This window comes from Talpa europaea (genome assembly GCF_964194135.1).
Source record: "Talpa europaea genome assembly, chromosome: 12".
NCBI classification, from domain to species: Eukaryota; Metazoa; Chordata; class Mammalia; order Eulipotyphla; family Talpidae; genus Talpa; species Talpa europaea.
This window is the reverse complement of record NC_140079.1, coordinates 40,967,136-40,988,568: the sequence shown is the minus strand read 5'-3', so window position 1 is coordinate 40,988,568 and position 21,433 is coordinate 40,967,136. Positions and strand designations below refer to the sequence as shown.

Here is a 21,433-nt window from a genome sequence, read left to right as displayed (position 1 = left end):
TTCAACAAGTCAGAGCAATCAACCTGAAGTGCTTGGCACAGAATCTGTCAGGAACAGTCTTGCGTCACTCACTGACCTTTCAGTCAATAAAGGACCGGCACATATGACAGTGGTCCCAATAAGCTATACCATCCAGCCTGAGTGTGTGACAGTCTGTCCTATATAGGTTTATATAATTACACTCTATAATGTTTGCACGGTGAAGAAATCACCCAAAGGATACATTTCTCAGAATGTATCCTCCTCCGTTCAGTGACACATGACTATACATACTTCACAAATGGTGGTTATTATTATTGCTATTGTTATTATTGCTGCAAATGTACTTGGGTTTGCAAATAGATGGATCCCTGGCCCTGAATTAAAATCATTTTGAGGGAAAGAGAGGATGGGTGTGTGGGCCCTTCCAGTGTGATTTGCTCCCAGCCCCTGCCAGGCAAGCAGTTCACAGCCACCCCTTTCTGCCTCTCAGGTAAGCCCACGGGTCTGAGGCCAGATCTCAGCCAGACTGAGGCAGGGGGAGCCAGATCCTCAGGAGGGCAAGTCCCTAAGGTTTGGGGGGAGAGAGCGTGAGGCCCACTGGGCCTCAGCTGCCACCCCCAAGTGGCCGGGGTGACGTGGGTTTGCCCTTCGTGCAATGGATAATGACTGTGTTTCTTGTCTTGTCTCTTTTCATGCCTGCTCTTTAAACTGTATATTGGCACAACGCCGTCTGAAAAACTCATCCAATCAAAATGCACTATGAAATTCATTTGTTCATCCATGACATGGTCTGTGTGTTCATACACCAATGACTATCTCCCAACCCACCACCACCACCCCCACTCCCCGCCCGGGAACCGAAACCCATTGGTTTTTTGGCACTGGTTACAAATCAACCTAAAAAACGCTGAACACGCCTCCCCAACTGCCCCCGCCCGCCCGCTCCCCCTCCATCTTCAACATCTGCATCTAGAATCCGGTTGGTCTTACTTCTTTCTGAAGTCTAAATGCCTTACATTAACTGTGAACGCATCTTTCGCATCAGCATTGCACGTCATGCCCTGGGCTTTCTAACTTGGATTGCCTGATGCACCCCCACCCTCCCTACTTTGTCCGTCCCTCTCTCCCATTCCTGCCCCATAGTCCTTCCCTTGTGTCTGTCTGTCTGTCTGTCTGTCTGTCTGTCTCTCTCTCTCTCTCTCTCTCTCTCTCTCTCTCTCGTTCTGAATTGAGGTTTTCTGTTGGGCTTGGTTTGCACCTTTTGCAGAGTGAGGGATGGGTTTACCCCACGCTGCGCCTCTGATAGGGGAAGACATCTGGTTTGGTGTCCCTCCCCGTGACTTACACATATCGCTAGGCTCAGAGTCTTTTGAGGCAGACATGGTGCTCACTGCCGCCGTCTCTGCTCAGCAAACTCTCAGGTGAGAGGACTTGGACAGCTGGCATGTGGGTCCTGCTGCTTCCTGGCAGGTCAGCCAGGCGAGGCTCACTCCTGAGCGGAGACCTGTGCACACACGGGCTCCACACAATCACGCCCTATTTCTTGTTCAGTCTGACTCTCATTCCCTCTCCCTCCCTCTGTCTCCCACATACACACATTCCCTCTCCTGTCCCCTTATGCATGCTCTACCACACCAGCACATACATAAACATGAGTGCACGTGTACACACATATGCACACGTGCACACATATGCTTGTGTGCACACACATGCACGCACACTCTTCCTCCCCTCTTGCATCCATTCACCCTGCAGGCCATACCCCAACCCCAGAACACACTGTCTGCATCTCCCTATTCACTTATATGACTCCCTCCACACCCCTCACTCTGTCAACTCCCAGCTGCCTCTCCCCCTTCCCTACCCATCCCTGAACCCTTCTGAAGAACCCGCACTGACATCTTTGCACCAGGACCCCTCTCCTGCTAGCATTCATACACCAAATGTTTAGTGGGCCCCAGTTTGGTGTCACAGATGGAGAGGTGGCCAGAAGCAGATACCATCACCGCCCTCCTCCACCTACAGTCAGGAGGGGCAAACAGACTTTGGTCAAATCACCCTTCAAAACTCTTGAAAGCAGAGAAGACAGAAATTCCAGGCCCTGAACAGCATATGGAGTGCACAGGGGGTCTGCAAGTGAGGAGCTGTGACTAGAGCAGAGAGCGAAAGAAAGGGGCCTTGTTGTGGAAGCCTGGGAGGGTTTGGAGCAAGGGAGGTGTGACCACAAGTGTACTTAGGCACTATTTAATCCACAGCTAGAGGACACAAAGTAACTTGGCAGGGGATTGGGCTAGAGGTGAGCACCAGGAACCCAAAGAGAGGTGACAGCAGAGGAGGCTGGCAGGCTGGCAGGACTGGCCATCTGAGCAGGATCCTCAAAGGCCTGGGGCTGCATGGGGTCTGAGCTGGGCAGAGAGGGTGATGCCTAAAGGGACAGGGAGCTGGAGGTTAGGGAATGTGGAAGAAGGTCAGGTTGAGGAAAGAGTGTGAGCGTGGGCTCAGAGATTTTGAGGTAGCTTTAAGAACACCCCAAAGAAGTCAGGTAAGCTGGTGGCTATGGCGTCTAGAGGCCAGGTCTGGGCTCTGCAAGTAGTAGGCTCTCTCTGGAGTTCTCAGGCTCTCAGGTAGGTGGTTCCCCTGTGCCTCTGAACTCTCATGGCCCTGAGCAGCACCGGGCTCCCTGAGCCCGAGTCTGCCTTCACCACCGTAGAATGGGGAGCACAGGGTGCAGGAGGAGAGGACAATTGCTTCTTCCAGGCTGTGGACAAAAAGATGGAAACTAGGAAGAAGGAAGATGGAAACCGGAAGTTCTGTGAACACTAGATGCTGACTAGGAGGTGGAGGGATGGATAAGGGCAGACCTTCTCTTTTCCCACCACCTGAACCCCTCTCACCTCTACCCCTTACCTCCCCTGTGTGTGTCCTTCCTCCCTCCCTTGGCTCCAAGAAGATCAGCATGCTCTCTGCACGTGTCTCCCTGTGAGACCCCCTTGCTTCTCCCACATGGTTGCAGGCACTCCGGCTTTGCTCCCAAGTCCCTAAGGCTGCTTCCAGGGCCTGCCTGCCTCTGCATGCCGGGCCAAGTCCACATGTTATGACTGCCCTTGAAGGGATGGCTTAAACTCTGGGGTGGATGGCGGGAGGAAGCTGGGGACACCTGGGCCATCAGCCCTGTCCCTAAGTGGAGCTGGGTAGCCAGGCAGAGCTGAGAGTCAGGTCAGTGGGGCTTAGGGCCGGGAGGGTCAGGGGGACACCCCCTTAGCCAAGCTGGATTTGGGAGCTTGTTTGAGGCATTTGGAGTATTCTCACAGCTTTGGGCCCAAAATGGTCAGGGTAGGCTCCCACACCCTCCCCCATCCTGCAGTCCTAAGGGCCCACTGATTGATGTCCCAGAGAGTGTCCTAGACTTTTTCATCAACTCAAAAGCCTCTTACCAGTCCCAGATATTCCTGAAACCCCCATCCCTTCCTCTGAGGTCCCAGGCAGGCACTAGCACAAGATATAGACCCAGGAACTGTGTCTATTCTGTAGGCTCACAGAAACCACCAAGTCTGATGCGCACATATTCATCATCCAAACTTTCAAGACCAGAAGGGGTGCTGTGATTATTAGGGTGACCCATGTGGTCTCCCTGTGCCATTTGGGGGTTGAGGACTAGGAAGGTTTAAATCCCTTTCCATGCCTTGTGTCTAGAGCTCCCCCAAATCACAGAAAGCGGAGTCTGGCTAAAGCCTCTCTGTCTAGCACAAGCTGGGTGACTGGTCAGCAGAGATTTCCACATTTGCCCAAGGCTGGGGTCTCAGACTGAAATGCTTCTGGGGGCCAAGCTGTTGCATAAGCCAGGAAAGTAAGTGTCACTTCTAGAACATGGGCATCTTGGTAAACTGGAGGATATGTGCCCATGTCAAACTAGAAACAAGCCCAGGGTTTCCAGAAAGCCAGATCTGTAGGCAAAACCTGATTTTCAAACAATTGCAATTACTTTTAGGTCAGAAAAGCAAAATCAAAAATTTGAATACTGCTCAAGACCAACAAAACAGTTTCACGGCCAGTCCACATGTGACTTCTAGCCTCTTGTCCCCTACCAGCACACCCTGAGGCCCCAGCAGGCAAGCCCTGGGACAGTCATATGAGACCCACCATCTCCAGCTGGCTACCCCCTTACCCCCACCCCAGTACTCTGGTGCCCCCCACCCCCTGCATTCTTCTGGTTCAGGTGGGAGGAGACAGAGGCAGAGACTAGACAGGGGGGTCTTCAAGCAGAGACAGGGGCCACCTAGGGAGGTCCTGGGGGCAGGGACAGCCCTTTCGCCCCGCCCCCAGCACCAGCCCCCTGGTGGGCCTGGGCTGAATCCAAGCTCACCCACCCATGGGCACTGCGTACTTCCTGCTTCCCGCAGACCTGGTCCCGTGCTACTCCACCCAGCCCCAGAAGCTGAGAAGCCATCCCTGAGAGGGGGGAATGGGCCCCAAATGCATCTTCTCCGACTCAGCGGGCAGCGAGGACTCGCCCTACAGCCGAACAGCCCCAGCTCCCTCCCGTCCTCCCCATGCCCGCTCGCCAAGGGGGTAAGAAAAGATGCTCTTCTGCTTCTCCGGTTGGCTCAAGCCGCTGCTCCTCTTGGCTGTGGGGTGAGGTCAGGGCGGGCAGGAGTGGGTGGGCACCTCAGCAGGGCAGGGCAGGGTGCCCGGTGAGTCCCATGATAGATGCATTTCTGGCCCAGAACGTAACATGCCCTTGGAGCCCGCACATGTCCACAGGCGTGAGCGTGCTGGCTATCCCACCCCACTCTGGTGTTTGTGCATCGTACACGTGTGATGAATTCGGCAACTTGACCTGCTTGTGTCCTATCGTCTCAGTGCATTTGGTTGTTGGGAGAAACAAAAACCATCTCGATTTTTTTCCTGATTGGATGATTCGGATATATTTTCTTTTCCTTGTTCTTTTGTTATTTCTTCCCTACCCTTCCTTTCTCTTTCTTTTTCTTTCCTCTTCCCCATTTTGGGTGGGGCTGGCAGGGAGGGCTTATGCATTTGAGTTGATGCCTTTTCCTCCCTCCCTCCCTTTTCCCCACCCATCCCAACTTGTTCCTTTTCGAGTTTTTTCCTCTGCATCATTGCATTAATAGTGCTTTCTCTCCTCTCCCTCCTTATTTGGGGTCTGGCTTGCTTTTTCCTGTTGGTTGGCTTCATGTAGGGGCCTCTGTGAGTGGTGATGGCTCAGAGCCCCTGGGGGTGGGTGGATAGTTACCCCTCTTTCTCCATCTCCCCAGAATAACTTCATCAACTTGAGCTTCCTCCGCCTCTTCCGAGCTGCCCGGCTCATCAAACTCCTCCGTCAGGGTTACACCATCCGCATTCTTCTCTGGACATTTGTGCAGTCTTTCAAGGTGAGCTTGCGCCCCTGCTGCCAGATCTAGGCTAGCAGAAGACCCCCCTTGCTGTGACTGAATCTAGAAATCAGGCTAAAAATGCTTCAGGGAGAAACTTATGTACAGGCCTTTTGAAGCTCCAGGGGGAATCCTCTTGGTGCCTTGTGCTACAGTTCTCCTCCCAGAGCCATCAAAGATGCCCACCAGCCCTAGCACCACCTTGGCACAGCATGTGCTACCCAACTCAATGGGGCAGAGCCCTGGGATAAGGAAGGGAAACAGTGTCAGGGGCCCCCAGCACCCTTCATTGCCTTCCCTCCCACCAGGCACTGCCGTATGTCTGTTTGCTGATCGCCATGCTTTTCTTCATCTATGCCATCATTGGAATGCAGGTGAGTGATAGCAGCCCTAGCATTCCCGGGGCCTCCCAAGGAAGGCCCTGAGGTAGGGGTGGGCAGGGGACACCAATTCAGAGAGGTCGCCATGGGGGTTAAGCTGGGCTTCCATGGATCCACTGATTGACACAGCTGCTCCTGGTCATCATCCTCCAATTTCCCAGGTGTTTGGCAACATTGGCATCGACATGGAAGACGAGGACAGTGATGAGGATGAGTTCCAAATCACTGAGCACAACAACTTCCGGACCTTCTTCCAGGCCCTCATGCTGCTCTTCCGGTGAGAAGGGATGTGCTTTCATCCTCTTCTTCCAGCGTACCAGTGCTCTCTTTTCTGTTGCGGGGGAGGGTCAAATACCCTCACATTTCTCTCCCAGTGGAGAAGTGTCCTGTTCCTTTCGTTCCAGCGTGGTTTGGGTGAGCATGATGTGCCTAGAGGCTGTGGCCAGGGCAGGAATTGAAGCCTTCAGACATAACTGTGGCGAGCATTTCCAGGCATTACTGCCCCGATTTCTCTTGACTGCCCTGTGAAGTGGGGATTTTTGGCTACCCCATCTGATAGATGAGGAAATTGAGGTGTATAGACTCCAGGTATGATTCCCACCTTGGAGTTTTACTTTAGAGTTCATTTATTTATTGGTAATTCATTCAGGAAGAGAGGGAAGAAGACAACATTAGCTCCCTGAGAGTTTATATTTCCGTGGGGGAGACAGGTGATCAGTGAACTAATCATAGAGGATAGTAGAGGGAGATAAAACTCAAAGAGGGGAATGTATGGTTCATATGTCTGATTCCACTTACATGAAGTACCTAGAATGGGAAAATGTATAGAGAAAAAAAGAGGGGAAAGGTTTGCAGAAGTTGAGGGAGTGAGCAACAGGGATTATTCTTTAATGGATACAACTTTTCAGTTTGGAGTGATAAAAAGGTTCTGAGGTAGTGGTAGTGGGTGCACAGCTTTGAAAATGTACTTGTGCAATCCATAGACACATAATTTGGCACAAGAAAAAAAATATTTTTAATTTAGCAACAATTCAAGGAACAAAGGGCTGGTAGGTCATGCATCCCTGAAAAGGGATGACTTTTGATAGAACTAGGAGGGAGCCAAGTGAATTATCTGGGAAAGAACAGTGCAGGCAGAGGGAACAGCAAGTGCAAAGCCTTTAAAGCAGCAGCATTGCTGGCATTCGAGGAACTAGGAACCCCATGTGCCCAGACTGAGTGAGGTAAGGAGAAAGTAGTAAGAGATGACCATCACCTGGAGGAAGGACAACTTTTAAAATTCACTTATGTTGGGCCTCCCTAGTGGTGCAAGGGGTTGAGAGGCAACCTATGAAGCTATCCGCAGCCACTGCAGCAAGAGTTCGATGCCCAGCCAGGGAGCTACCCACATGGCGCAGCAGATCTCTCCTGACTAGCCCGCTGCTCCCCTCAGCAGTGTATTTCAGTCAGTGTGCCTGTTCTGTTCCCCACTCTGTCTGTGGTGAATACTCACCCCCCACACCTCTAGCCTATACCCAGTTCTTGTATGCATAAATAATAAATCTTTAAAAAAAATTCACTTATGTTGCCAGATCAACTGAATCCAAGTCAGTAAAAGTGGAGCACTGGAATCAGCATTTTTTTTTTTTAAAGTTCCCCTCTGACTTTAGTGCACAGCCAAAGATGAAAATGCCCTCTCTAAGCTCTCGGAGAAAAGAGATGGCTTACCTGGGACCCATGCCAGCTCAGCTCCAAAATCCATGTGCTCCATCTCCCTGAGGAGCATTGTCATCCCAAGCTGGGTACTCAGGTCCCTGATGCCCCCTTTTTGCCTTCAGGAGTGCCACTGGGGAGGCCTGGCACAACATCATGCTCTCCTGCCTCAGTGGGAAACCGTGTGACAAGAACTCTGGCATCCTGACTCCAGAGTGTGGCAATGAATTTGCTTATTTTTACTTCGTTTCCTTCATCTTCCTCTGTTCATTTCTGGTGAGTCTGTGAACATGTGGGGAAGGGATCCCTAGCTCTCACACTCTCCCTAGCTCTCTGGGGTGTGGGTTCCTCTAGAATGTAACAGTGTTGTTTCTGCCTATCCCAGGCCTCTCTGAGCCCCCTGGGGATTAGATTAACCAGGCTCCCTCAACCGCAGCACTGTGGTAGGTCCATCCCGTGCATTGTAGGGTGTTTAGTAGCACCCTGACCTCCACCCACTAGATGTCAGTAGCACATGCCCCTCAGCTTCCTAGCTGTGACAACCAAAAATGCCTCCAGATATCATCAAATGTCCTCTGGGGTGGAAAGAAGGAATAGAAACACCCCCCCCCATTGAGACCCACTGGTTTGTTCTGAAAACAAGACTAGCAGAGCTAGTCGAATATCAAGGTATCAGCAGGCCATATGCACTCCAAAAACTGAAAAAAGGATCCTGCCTCTTCCAACTTCTGGTAGCCTCAGACATCCCTTGGCTTGTGACCACATCACTCTACTCTCTGCTTCTATCTTCACATGTGTATATGTGTCCAAATTTCCCTCTTATGAGCATAACAATCATGTTAGACATAGCACTTACCCTAATCTAATATGACCTGATCTGAACTTGACAATATACACAAAGACCCTTTTTCCAAGTAAGGTCACATTCACAGGTACTAGGGTTTAGGATTTGAATATGCCCTTTGGAGAGATACAATTCAACCTACAACACAGATGAGTCCCTTCTCCTGTCCTTCCCAATCCAGCCTCCTGACCATGGTTCCCTCTGGCAGGATGTAAGAAGCCAGTTGACAAGAGAGGGTGGGAGATGTGATCCAGGTAACAGCATCTGTCAGCAAAAGCCTACATACTCACCCTTTTCAGATGTATACCACCCCCAATCCAGCAACAACAGCCATTGGCCCAGAGTCCATTGCTTAGTTTCAAATTCTCAGAAGAGGGAATCTGAATGGACCAGCCCTGGTCAAATGACCACCATTGACCAAGCAACTGTGGAAGCAAGACTTTACAATACAGCCCGTATGGGAAGGGTAGCACCCTGGAAGACATCTGCAAGACTTGACTATTAGTTCCCCCAGAGCAAGGATTTCTGCTTTATTCACTTCTCAGTCAATATCATAAGATGATGAATTAAAAATAGTGCCACTAGCATTAAGAACACCCAGAATTACCAGTCATCCATTAAGCACCATCTTTGTTTATATATAAACATTTGTTTAACTCCTATTGTGGGTCAATCCTTATGCAAGGCCCTGGGGGTATAAGGAAAGAACATGTTTCTCTCAGTTTGCAGAGGTGATAAGCAGACAAGTTAGCACAGCAATACAATATGAGATGTGCTCTAATGGGGAAGGCTCAGACTGAAGAAAGGAAGATTTCAGAGCAGCCCCCAAGAATGGTGAGCAGGAATTAGACCATGTATGAATCAAACTGGTTGCAGCTGACAGAAACGCAACCAAAACTGACTTAAACAAAACATGTAGCTTGTTAACTGACTTAAACAAAACATGCAGCTTGTGTGACTGAAAAAATCCAGGTGAGGCTGGATCCAGGCAAGTAGACTTCCTCATCTTTACTGTTTTCCTCCACTCTGATTTCATTCTCAGACTTTCTTCTTCTAGAGGCAAGATGGCCACCAGAGTGCCAACAATAATGTGGGGAAAGCCTCATTAGCTACCTTGGGTCATGTGCCCTTCCCTAACCAATCACAAACCTAGATTTTATGACCACCATGTCTGGAGCCATGAGGTGGGGGTCAGCCATACCAGCTACAACTAAGTATAAATGAGGGGGCACTGTTACCCAAAGGAAAAAGTATCATGAAGTCCTTGAAGGGAGCAAATTTGCAAAGTCTCGGAGGCAAGATCAATGCATTCTTTCCATGTGCTAAGGTCTAGGAGACCTCATGAAAAGATGCTACAATATGCAGAACAGGAAAATTCATTCATTTCATCCGAGAAATATTTGCTGAGTGCTTACTTTGTGTTGGGCCTAGGAACACAGCAAAGGTCTTACTTACATGGAGAGATCACTTTGACTTGTTGGGGGCAAGTGTGGGAGGATTTGGAATCGTGGTCATCCCATGGTGGTGCTCCCCATCTCACATAGCCTCTCCTCTCTTTCCAGCTCTCTTTCCATCGCTCTCTGTCTCTGCCTCGTTATGCCTGTATCTCCTTCACGCTGTGTCTGTTTCTGTGTCTCTGCCTCTCTCTCCCTCCATTCCTGTCTGTGGGCCTCCTTGTGTGAGCACGTATCTGTTTTCCCTGCCCTGCCATTCTCTCTCTTTTTGTCCCTCTCCCTCTCTCTCTCCCTTTCTATCTCTCTCTTATCTCATCTTCTCTCTACCCCCTTTAGGCCTGTGTGCATGGGCAGGGTTGGGGGGAGGATCGGGTGTGTCTTGCTCTCCTCCACAACCTTTTGGCCACTGGGGCTCCACAGATGCTGAACCTCTTTGTTGCTGTCATCATGGACAACTTTGAGTACCTCACCCGCGATTCCTCCATCCTGGGTCCCCACCACCTGGATGAGTATGTGCGTGTCTGGGCTGAGTACGACCCTGCAGCGTGGTAAGGAGTCTCCCTAAATCCTCCAGCTACATTACCCACCTTTCCCTGACACTGGAGCACAGGCTAGTTCAAGCCCCTGGGGTATTGTGTCCCTGTTGAGCTAGAGGGGATCTGGGGACAGAAGGGGTTAATCTAAAGGAAGGAAATGGGAATCAGCCCCTTTGCATGCCCCACATTAGGTGCTTTGGGTACCTCCCCTGCCTGAGCCCCAGGTTTTTGGGGAGTTGAGGGAGGAAGTTAAGATTCACTTCCTGTGAATCTCTCCTACCCCTCACTGTGAGGCCACAGCATGGTGAAGGCAAGTTAGCCGGACACCAGGGAAGAAGTCAAAGGCCTCTCGACCCCAATTCTCCTGGGAGCATGAGGAGAGGACTGGTCTAACTCCCTTGGCAGATGGAATTGGCTCAAGATCTTAGTGGCAAAATCTAGCACCCCACTAGGATCCCAGGACCTTGGAGCAGGCCACAACCAGGAAGACACAGCCTCAGAGGCCCTTTCATCTTCATGGTCACAGAGGTTGTGAGGGCTCCCACCTCCCTGGGTACAAGTGTCCCTTCCTGGGTGATGGATGGTGGTGTAAGAGAGGCATCTTCATTCTGTGCATGCGTATTGAGCATCCACTCAGCCCCAAGCCCTTGTAACATGCTCAGAGGTGCCATCCTGACTCTCAAAGCCCACCACCCATGAACTAAAGATTCTAGCTCAGACTGGGTTGGGGCCATTAATGAGGACCCTCAGCAGCCCGAGTTCTGGGGGATAGGCCTCGTGAGGAAGGCTGGGAGGAGTGGACCCTTGGCACTCCTGCAGACAAGTCCAAGAGAAGAGCTCCATGAGACCGAGAGGCCAGGGTGAGCCGTGGGTCTGGGGCTTCACTTTCAGCTCATTCCTAACTCTTCCTCTTTTGATTTTAGGTCACAGCAGTTGGATGCTGTCCCCCGTCCTCTATTCCACAATCCCTGAGTGTAGCCCATATAGATTGTGAAGGAGGGAAATGCACAGATCCCTGGGGGAGGTATCCCCACAACCTAGAGCTTCCAGTCCACCCCAGCCAAAACCCTCTACTCCCTGGGGTCTGGGAATAACTGAGGCACCTTCACTCAACCCAGGTCTCTCCAGCTCCTTCAAGCCAGGAATTTCTGGCATCATGTCCTCACTATGTGCGTGGCGAGACCAATGTGAATGCAACTCGACCCCTCGCCTCCACTAACCCCCTCTCTTCTCCTTTCAGCGGTCGGATTCATTATAAGGATATGTACAGTTTATTGCGAGTAATATCTCCCCCTCTCGGCTTAGGCAAGAAATGTCCTCATAGGGTTGCTTGCAAGGTTTGATTTCCACTAAAACCTGCTAGCATCCATGGAATGAGTGTGGCTTGGGGTTCTTCAATATATATATTTCATATATATATATATATCTTAAAAACAGAGCCATCTCTCTCTATTGCATTAATCTAGAAAAATTTTAGCCAACAGAATGCGGTCAAGTAGACTCAATGACGCATGGAACATATCTCTCCGTTCCCTTCAGCCATTCCTGCTTGCTCTTAGCTGAAGCTGCCCATCCTGGGGTCTCAACGGCACCCCAAATCAGACACATCCGGAGGGGGTTGAAACTTTGCTTTGCCCCCTCATCACTTCCACTCTCTCTCTCTGCCCTTCTCCTTCTGAAGTCCCCAGCCCTCCTCCCACTGGCCCGCCCTCCTCCCCATCTGGACCCCCTCAGAGACCAGCCTCAGCCAAACCAGGGAACTTGACCCAAATTTTAAAATACCTCTGAACAAAAGCATTACTCCAGGCCCTCTAAAGTGAGAACTCCCTTCCTCTACATCCCACAAGAACCATAACTCAAAGTTGAATCTGACTTTTCTCTTTTCTCTTTCTCTCCCTGCTCGTAAGCAGTGAAATAATCTTTTTTATTACCTTTTCTTCCATTTTTTTCCTCCTCTTTTCCATTTATTTGAAACACCTATTTTATTGTTCTCTGCATCTTTCTCTCTCTATTTTTTCGGCTCGTGTGGTTATTAATTTTTTTTTTTTGGTTTTTTTTTTTTGTGTTTTTTTCCTTCCGTTTCTCCCCCTCCGTCCACCCCTCCTCCTTTGGTTATTTGTTCCCACCCCACCTCCGTTTTTGTTTTCGGTGCTGCCAGGGGCCGCATGCCTTACCCGGACATGTATCAGATGCTGAGACACATGTCCCCTCCCCTGGGTCTGGGGAAGAAGTGTCCGGCCAGAGTGGCTTACAAGGTAGTCTACCCTTGCTGACCACCGACCTCCAGGCACTGGGCATTTTTCAGTGCTGACCCGGAACAACCAGCCGAGTCTTTTTCCAACATTGCTCTTCTTTTTTCCCTCTTTTTCTCTTTTTTTTTTTCCTCCTTTCCTCCTCGAGTAATTGGATCATGACCATCCCTTGACTCTAAGCAGCACACTGTGTCCGTCCTTCTAATGAGTGTGTCTTGGTGTTTTGAGACTCCATTATGGCCGACACGCTGGGGGGAGGGGGAGGGGAGCCCCCCCCCAACCCCGCACCTGGTCCTGCAGGAACCAAATTGGATGCACTTTTGGGGTTGGGGGAGTGGCCACTGTGCCTCCCATCAGCCCACGCCCTGACCAGGGCAGTTCCCTTGCAGGCAGGGGAGCTTTGGCCCTGAGAGAGGCAAGGTCCTGGCCCATCTTTTAAATCTTGAGCCCTCACTTCCAGCCCCCCCACCCATGCACACCTGAAGCTGATCTCTGACCTAGGGCCTGGGGGGACCCAAGACCTCCCAAGGAGCACCCACAGCCTCTCCTCCCCACCCCTGGAGTTGCTACCTCAGTCCCATCCCTATGCCACCCATATCCCTCCCAGACACCCCAACATGCCTCTCCATTGTTCCAGAGTGGGCAGGCGGGCCGCAGCTGGACCCCTGGACCGCGGCACCCTGACGCAGGCCATGCACGCTGCCTTGGCAGGGGCCTGGGGAGGGCAGGCACCATGGCCGATGGGGGTGGGGGGTGCATGCTGGCTGAAAGAGCAAGGGTCCCGCCGCCAAGCGGCTGGGCCAGCCACCCCTCCACACCCCTGTCCCGGAATCTCCCTTGGCACCCAAGGATAGATGCTCTGTTTCTTCCTTCTCATCCATGAGAAGTTCAGGGATGACCTTTAAAGTTGCCCCCCCCAGAAAAAAATTGTCCCAACGTTTCATCCACCATGATCTGCCCTGTGCCTGCAGGAGTCCTCCCTTCCCTTGTGTCAATGCCATTCTTTCCCACCTTGTGTAACCTCCCAACCTCACTCCTCCTCCTCCCTCCCTGCACCCCTCCTTCCTGGTTGAGGTGACTCTACCAGGATCTCAAAGATCCTCTTCCTGGTCCTGTCTCTTCTCTTGTCCCTTCTCTTCACCTGTTTGACTGAGCGTGTGTGTGTGTGTGCGCACGCGTGCGTGCGTGCATGTGTGTGCCCGCATGTGCACGTGCAAAAGAGAAAGTGGGAATACCCATCCTTTTCTTGTCTGCATAGGAGCCACCATGGGTCCATAAGCCACCCTTAAGGGTGCACTTTCCACAGAACTTTGTTGGAAAACTGCTGTAATCCACCCATGTGGTGAGAATAAGACATATTTCCACTATCAGCTGGGAAACTGTCATTTAAATACACAAATCTATGATTCCTGAGACACATAGTCCTTTGTGCAGTGTACAACCTGTACAACTGCATGGTGGCCCAGTCTGTGTATTTCTCTACCTCCTCCCTCCCTACCCTGCCCCAACCCCTCCCTTGTATTCTATTCTGAGTTTTCCATCCCTCTCCCCTTCTCCAACCTGTTTCCTGTTGACTTTGTGTCTGGTGAAAGCCACACCCACCCTTAGCCCCCATCTCTGTGCCACCTCTGCCTGGGTGGTACACACCAGCCCAGTATCCTCTCCCATGCCACCAAGCATGGGTAACAGAGCCCCTGCCTGGGACACGGGAGTCTTTTTCTTCCCTGGGCCACAGGAACGCCTCCTCACCCCTCCCCCTGCCATTGCACAGAAAACCAAGATCCGGACATGCCCCTGAGATACACTTCCCACGGAGCTATGAATGAGTCTCGAGATTCCGTCTGCATGTGCCCCTGTCTGCCGTTCTGTGTGTCACGGCCTCGCTGCATGTTGCAAGAGGTTGCCCCCATCAGCAGGGGGCAGCCTGCCTGCCGCTTCTCAGGAATGATGTGGTCTTTGCCCATCTGGTCTGGTCGGGGCCAAGCTGGGGGTGGGAGTCAGGAGCCAGTGGCTCCCAGGTGACTGTGGCCGCGGATCCCTCTGCCTGGCTGCCGCATGCGCTGCTACAATCCAGCCTGCACTCTTCTTTGGGGTCAGAATGGAACGGAGCCATCCAGAAGAACTCTGGGGCAAGGCGAGGATCTGGGCTAACCCTGGAAATGCCAGCTCTAGGGTCCAGTAGGCTGGAGGAAACAGCAGGGACTCAAAGCAGAAGAGAAGCCCCACCCTGCCCTTGCAGTCCATTAAGGGGGATGAGTAAATGGAGCACTGGGAGGGATAACGTGACATGGGGAGCATCTTAGCCACTGCCTTCAGAGTTCTTCCTGGGGTTCCATGGGTGGGGTGGATCTGGCTCACAGGGGACCCAGGAGGAGTGCCTGGGAGTGATTGTCGTCGCCTCTGGTTTTCTGTAGAGGCTCTTGCGGATGGATCTGCCTGTCGCCGATGACAACACCGTCCACTTCAATTCCACCCTCATGGCTCTGATCCGCACTGCCCTGGACATCAAGATCGCCAAGGGTGAGGGCAGGGATGGGAACAGAGAGGTAGGACAGGGTGGAGCCGGGCCTTTGGAGGGGAGAGCAGAGGGCAGCTGGGGATCCTTCTAGCCTAAAACAGAAGGAATTGCAGCCCATCTGGATCATCACTCGTTCACCTATTCACTCATCAGCAGACATCTAGAACACTCTTCCCATGCCCTGGACATGGCTCTAAGCTTAGGGAACTCACCCCTTTACACTTCCAGCACTGGAGGCCTCCCTGGGAAGGTCTAAAGGGGTGAGGTGATGAGCCACGTGAATTCCGGGGGGAAAGTGCCTCAGATACTTCTCAGCAAATGCAGAAGTCCTAGGCTAGGTGGCCCCCTGGGGCTGTGTGGAGCAAGCCCTCTGAGTGAGAGTGGTGCCTCGTGGCACTCAGAGCAGGAGAGGGGTGTGATCACACATTTGAACAGGCTTCCTGGTCACAGAGGGGAGAGTGCCCTGGGGGGATCTCAATCTCCCTTCTCTCTCTATCCATCTCTCCTATGTCTGCCTGTCTCGCTCTCCTACCCACCCTTCTGTTCTCTCCACCCAGTAGGGTCTCTTGTCTGGGGAAAAGCTCCCTTCTTCATGTTTCTTTTTAGTTTAGATATTGTGCCTAGACCCCTGAAGCCTCCCTCCAAGGGAACTAGGCTGTTTCCTCCAGGTCTCCAGGTGTGACGACAGTGATGACACAGGCCTAAACAAACAACCAACTAGTCGGACATCTCCACTCGTGTGGGCATTCTCTATGCTCATGCGGTCCTCACCCTGGCGGGTCACTGTTTTCTAAATCAGGAATGCCTTTTGTCATTGTCTTAGAAAGGGTCAAAAAACCAGGCTCGCCCTATCCAGGACTCTGTGGAGCTGACCAGCCAAAGGGCATTGGCTGCCATTTAGTACCTCCAAAGACCAAGCTGTCTGAGGTAGTGTCTCTAATGGCCTCGAAACTTCTGGGCTGGGCCACAGGCAACTGAAATTCTTTGACCTGCCTATGCCGAAGCGGTTGACCTCTGGGATGGTGTAATTAACCTGAAACTTTGGTCACGGCCGCAATTCATGGAATGAGAGCATTCATCAAGCACCTATTCTGTGCCTGGGCTCCATCTGTGGTTCTTGGGACATGGCAGGGAAAAACATCAACCTCTGGCCCTCGTGGCGACAGACAATAAGCTCAGTAAGAATATGTATGTGTTCAAAGGTGAGAGGTGAAAGAGCAGGGTTGCAGGTTGGGGGTCCACATCAGAGGTTAAACCCAAAGTCAGAGATTATCAACCAGGGGCAGTTCTGTCCTAAGGGGACATTGGACAATGTCAGGAGACATTCTGGGTTGTCACAATTGGAAGGGGATTGGTATTGGTGGCATCTGGCATGTAGAGGCTAAAATGCCTTGGGGGACAAACTGGTTTATGGGTGACTATGGCCCATACACAGAGGAACCATCTTTCCTGGGGGCTCCAGTGTTAATAATTCTATACCTGGAAGAGGAAGAAACCTGGGTTTCAACCTTGAGCAAACCCCATGACCCCAGTGGATGGCTATCTTGAAATCCTCACTGGAGTTTCCATTTTTAAATGTGAACGGCAGTCCCTGAACTTGAATGAATTGAACTTCCCAGTGAATTGAAGGAGGAAGAGTCTGAGGAGGTATTCTCAACTGGGGTCATTTGTCCCCCAGGGGACACTTGGCAATGTCACGAGAGTTTGGGTTGTCAGTACTGGGGAGAAGGGGGGTTGGAAGCCAGGGATCCTGCTCAATGCAGTGGTGCATGGACACCCATAACTAAGAGCAGTCCCACCCCAGGTGTTGGTGACCAAGGTCGAGAAACCCTGCCCAACTCCCACCCCATTCAGATGCCAAGAGCAGGTATTGGCTGTAGCTGCCATAATAAAGTACCACAGACCAGCAACCCAGACGTTGGTTTTCTCACAATTCTAGAGACTGAAGTACAAGGTCAAGACAGGTTTGGTTTCTTCTGGGGCCTCTGTCCTCAGTTTGTCCTAACAACTGTATGACCTTACATAATTTGAATTACCTCTTAAAGGCCCTATCTCCAAATGCAATCACATTGGGGTTTACAGGTGACACATCAGCTGTAAGAAGAAAGTGACTTTTAATAGGAAGTGTCAAGTTCCCTTCTTTCCCTTCTTGTGCCTCTAAGAAGGAGCCACAGAGACCCAGATCTTCACTTAGCCACAGCAGACGGCAAAGATAGCTAATCATTCCAGCTACTTCCCATGAGAAAGAAAACTTGTTTTGGGTTGGAGTAGACGGTCTTGAGGCCATGTAAAGGGGTGTGGGGAGTCTCTGTAAAGGTTTCCCTCAATAGTCTTGACCTCCAACCTGAGTCCAGACCTAGCTATCAACCAGGCCCTGGAATCTTAGACCCAGAGGTCACCAGCAGTGAAAGAAAGTCCAGGCTGTCCTCTAGTGGTTGAGAGAGGGAACAACAGGAGGTGATAAGTACAGAGAAGAGAAACCAAGCCTGAGAAAGGCTAGGTGTTGGGACTGGGGGTACTGTTTTAGATAAAGGGGCCATCGAGAAGACCTCTTTAATAAAGGGTTCAGCAGGGACCTGAAGAATATGAGGGAGGGGAACTATGTAGATATTTGTAGAAACAAGAATCCTGCCAGAAGAAACAACCAGTGCAAAGGCCCTGAGGCAGGACTATGCCTAGAATAACTGAGGAACAGTGAGGCCCATGCAACTTGAACAGGGTAAACAAAAGGAAGAGCAGAGGAGATGAGGACAGACCACTGAGGGCTCTGAGCAGGTGCAATAAGACCAATACCTGGGCTCTAGTGGATGTGGGAACAGACTCCTGGACCTATTCCCACAATCCAACTACAGGGTAATATGTGACCTATCAGGGCTTCCTTGGTGGTGCAGCGGTTGAGCACTGGGTTGCAAAGCTGCCTGCAGACTCTGCAGTGCCAGTTCGATCCCCGGCTGCTCCCCGGCCACTGGAGGAGGGTCCCACATGGCTCACAGACCTCTCCTGCTGCCCGCTGCTCCCCTCAGCAGTGTACTTGGGTCCTTCTGCCTGTTCTGCTCCCCGCTCTGGCTCGGTGATTTCTTTCACCCTCCCGCGCTTCTGACTGTACCCAGTGCTTGTACAAATAAATAAATCTTCAAAAAAAAAAAAAAGTGACCTATCAGGGGACCTTAGCGCCCTTGCACTCACTCTGTCATCCATGTCCCTTCCATGCTTGCTAGAAAATATTTGGAACAGCCCAGAGGTTGAGGACTCTGAAAAAGAAATAAAGTGGAGACAAGGCTGGTATATCAGCTAGGACAGGTGAGCGCTGCTACTGTAAGAAATCCCCAAGGTATCCAGTTGACAAAGGTTCACCTCCTGCTTCCATATGTGTCCTTCCTGGCTTGGCAAGGGGCTCTGTTCATCAGTCACTGAGAGACGAGGCCAGAGTGAGCAACCACCGTCCATAATTTCACCAGCCACCATGATAGGGAAAGAGAACTCAGATTGGTTCCACATTGGGTACTAAATGCCCTGATCCCAAAGTGACACCTCACTCTACTGACACCTCATTAGCAAAAACTCCTCATATTGCCCCAGCCAACCACAGGGGTCAGGAAGAGCCACACTCACACCTCTTTAAGCAAAGGGACCAGGAATCACTGCAAAGAGCCTTCATAACCACCATAGCTGGAGTAACCAGGGACCAGGGATCAGCTGTGACTAAAGGTCATACTCATGGAGGGAGACTTGGTTGAGGGAGAAGACTCCTCTCAAGACTTCTCTGGGTGTCAACATCCTGGGGCTCAACCCAGACACTACCTGTAACCCATTCATTGCTATAATAATCCAGTGGCAGACACTGTCCTAAGCCTATGTATACATTAACTACTTTGAGTGAGGCAGATTTATTGCAGTCATGCCCCTCCACAGATGGGAAACTGAGGCATGAAGCAGTAGCCTAACATCTAACTTTACAGTTGGCTCAGAATCTAGAATGTGCCCCCACACAGCTGTTCCAGAGCCCTAGTCCTGCCCAGAATCAGAGCCCAGTAGCCATTCCTCTCTGGGCCAGACACACAGGGAACTGGAGACCCTATGGGACCCAGGACTCCAGAGCAGTGAGTCAGCAGGAGCTGCCAGCTTTGAGGCTGACGCCCCAGCAGGCAGTCAAGGCCTCTCTGTGCCCTTGTTGCAGGAGGTGCCGACAAACAGCAGATGGATGCCGAGCTGCGTAAGGAGATGATGGCCATCTGGCCCAACCTGTCCCAGAAGACATTGGACCTGCTGGTCACTCCTCACAAGTGTAAGAGCAGAGCCTGGCCTCTTCCCAGGCTCTGACCCATAAGGACAGGGCTGGGGAGGGTGGGTGTGGATAGAACAGTACTTGTGTAAATAGGGGCCCAGTCTGGGGCCTGACGGAGACCCCTGCCTGTGCTGAGCTTACCCTGTGCCCCCAGCCACGGACCTGACAGTGGGGAAGATCTATGCAGCCATGATGATCATGGAATACTACCGGCAGAGCAAAGCCAAGAAGCTGCAGGCCATGCGTGAGGAGCAGGTGCGACCTGGGCCCTAACAGTCCTCCCCCCCTAAGCCCCTGGCACTGCAGGCAGACCAGGAGACAGTGGCCTCCTTGTCACTGTGGAGAGCTGCTAGAGCGAAGGTGTTATGGCCAGGCCCCTACAGATCACTGGAAAGCAGATCCATGTCAAGGAGACATAGCATGGATTAATTTACCTGTTCTACCAACATATACTGGGTGCCTGCTTTGCGCGGGGCACTGTTCTCAGTTCTGGGGGTGCAGCAAAACAGACCAAAACCCCCAAGGAAAGGACATTCCAGTTGGCAAATTGCCAACAGTGACAAATGACTAAATTGTGTAGTGTAGCAGACAATAGTACGTGCAGTGCTGTGGAAGGAGAGGAGGGCAGGAGGAATGTAATTTGAAATGGGTGGTCAAAGGCGACTTCCCTGTGGTGACATGTAAACAAAGAAAGCTGAGGAGAGGAGCCAGAGGAGCAGGTACCTAGGGAAAGAGCATTCCCAGCAGAGCAAACAGCCAGTGCAGAGGCCCTGAGGCTGGGAGAGTTTGAGTTTGGGGAATAGCAAAGAGGTCATTATGGTGGAAAAGACTGAGCAAGAGGGGCAGTGGGAGGAGACAGGGGTGAGTAGGTGATGGAGCAGATTATTCAAGGCCTTGGGGTGGTGGAAAAGACTGACATTTATTGAGAGTGAGGCAAGGGCCCTGGCAATGCCGCTGTTGAGAAGGACGTGACCTCGCCCAGCTTTCACACGCACCTTCTAGTGACTGTGGGCATAAAGTCTGGAGGCCAGAGGCCTGGGAGGAGGCTAATACACGGGTCCAGGTGGGAGATGGGGGCATGGGACGGTGTGGGGGCTGTGGAGAGATCAGAAATGATCCCATTTTGCATGCACTGGAAGGAAGAGTATAGTCAGCTGGCTGATAGATGAGATCTGAGAATGAGTGTATGTTGCGGGGGGAGGGGAATATGCCAAGAGCACTCCTGGGACTTTGCCCTGGGAATGGACTGAGGGTCCCCTCCGCAGCCTTCCCACTCTCCCATTTAGCTGCAGTCTTGGCCAGTGCTGAGCCTCAGGCACCTGCCTCACCTGGCCTCCCCCATGTTGTCTCGTGCACACATGCTGCTCTCTGCTTCCCCAGAACCGGACACCCCTCATGTTCCAGCGCATGGAGCCCCCATCTCCAACTCAGGAGGGGGGACCCGGCCAGAATGCCCTCCCCTCCACCCAGCTGGAACCAGGAGGAGGCCTGTGAGTGTCCCTCTGGCCAGTAGGCAGGGTGGGAGGGATGCCAGTCCCAGGTGTGGAAGCCCCCACAGTGCCCACCAACACCCTGGCCTCTGTCTCCTACACAGGATGGCTCATGAAGGTGGCCTCAAGGAAAGTCCATCCTGGGTGACCCAGCGAGCCCAAGAGATGTTCCAGAAGACAGGCACATGGAGCCCAGAGCGGGGACCCCCCACCGACATACCCAACAGCCAGCCCAATTCTCAGGTGCCTCTATCACCCACCACCCCTACAGCTCCTGGGCCCTGGGCAGTATAGGAGGGAGGGATCCGGGCCCCCATGCCCACTGCTCTGCAAACACCAGGCCACCATGGGGTCCGGGGGTCTGGCCCCAGGGCTCACTGGCCTCGCCATATGCCCCGCAGTCTGTGGAGATGCAAGAGATGGGCAGAGATGGCTACTCGGACAGTGAGCACTACCTCCCCATGGAAGGCCAGGCCCGGGCCGCCTCCATGCCCCGCCTCCCCGCGGAGAACCAGGTGAGGGCTTTCACCCACCCCACTGGGGCTGGACTCAGCCCCTGGAGTCCGAGCCGGGCCCAGTGACTATGATGCCATCAGCTTCCCCCCTTCCA

General features: G+C 52.1%; 1 protein-coding gene across 4 annotated transcripts in view; it reads left to right on the top strand.

Annotated features, from left to right (window-relative positions):
* Positions 1-21,433, top strand: part of CACNA1A (calcium voltage-gated channel subunit alpha1 A) — a 216,632-nt gene that overhangs the window by 189,697 nt on the left and 5,502 nt on the right. For 2 of the 4 annotated variants that reach the window (XM_084251359.1, XM_084251356.1), the window contains 12 exons: positions 5,256-5,372; positions 5,681-5,746; positions 5,914-6,029; positions 7,570-7,720; positions 10,163-10,290; positions 11,519-11,615; positions 14,945-15,050; positions 19,226-19,333; positions 19,488-19,588; positions 20,714-20,823; positions 20,928-21,066; positions 21,225-21,338. In XM_084251359.1, the coding sequence (XP_084107485.1) occupies positions 5,256-5,372; positions 5,681-5,746; positions 5,914-6,029; positions 7,570-7,720; positions 10,163-10,290; positions 11,519-11,615; positions 14,945-15,050; positions 19,226-19,333; positions 19,488-19,588; positions 20,714-20,823; positions 20,928-21,066; positions 21,225-21,338 (1,353 nt within the window). Of the gene's footprint in view, positions 1-5,255; positions 5,373-5,680; positions 5,747-5,913; positions 6,030-7,569; positions 7,721-10,162; positions 10,291-11,518; positions 11,616-12,436; positions 12,534-14,944; positions 15,051-19,225; positions 19,334-19,487; positions 19,589-20,713; positions 20,824-20,927; positions 21,067-21,224; positions 21,339-21,433 lie in introns of all 4 variants that reach the window. The other 2 variants (XM_084251358.1, XM_084251357.1) reach the window with 1 other exon arrangement.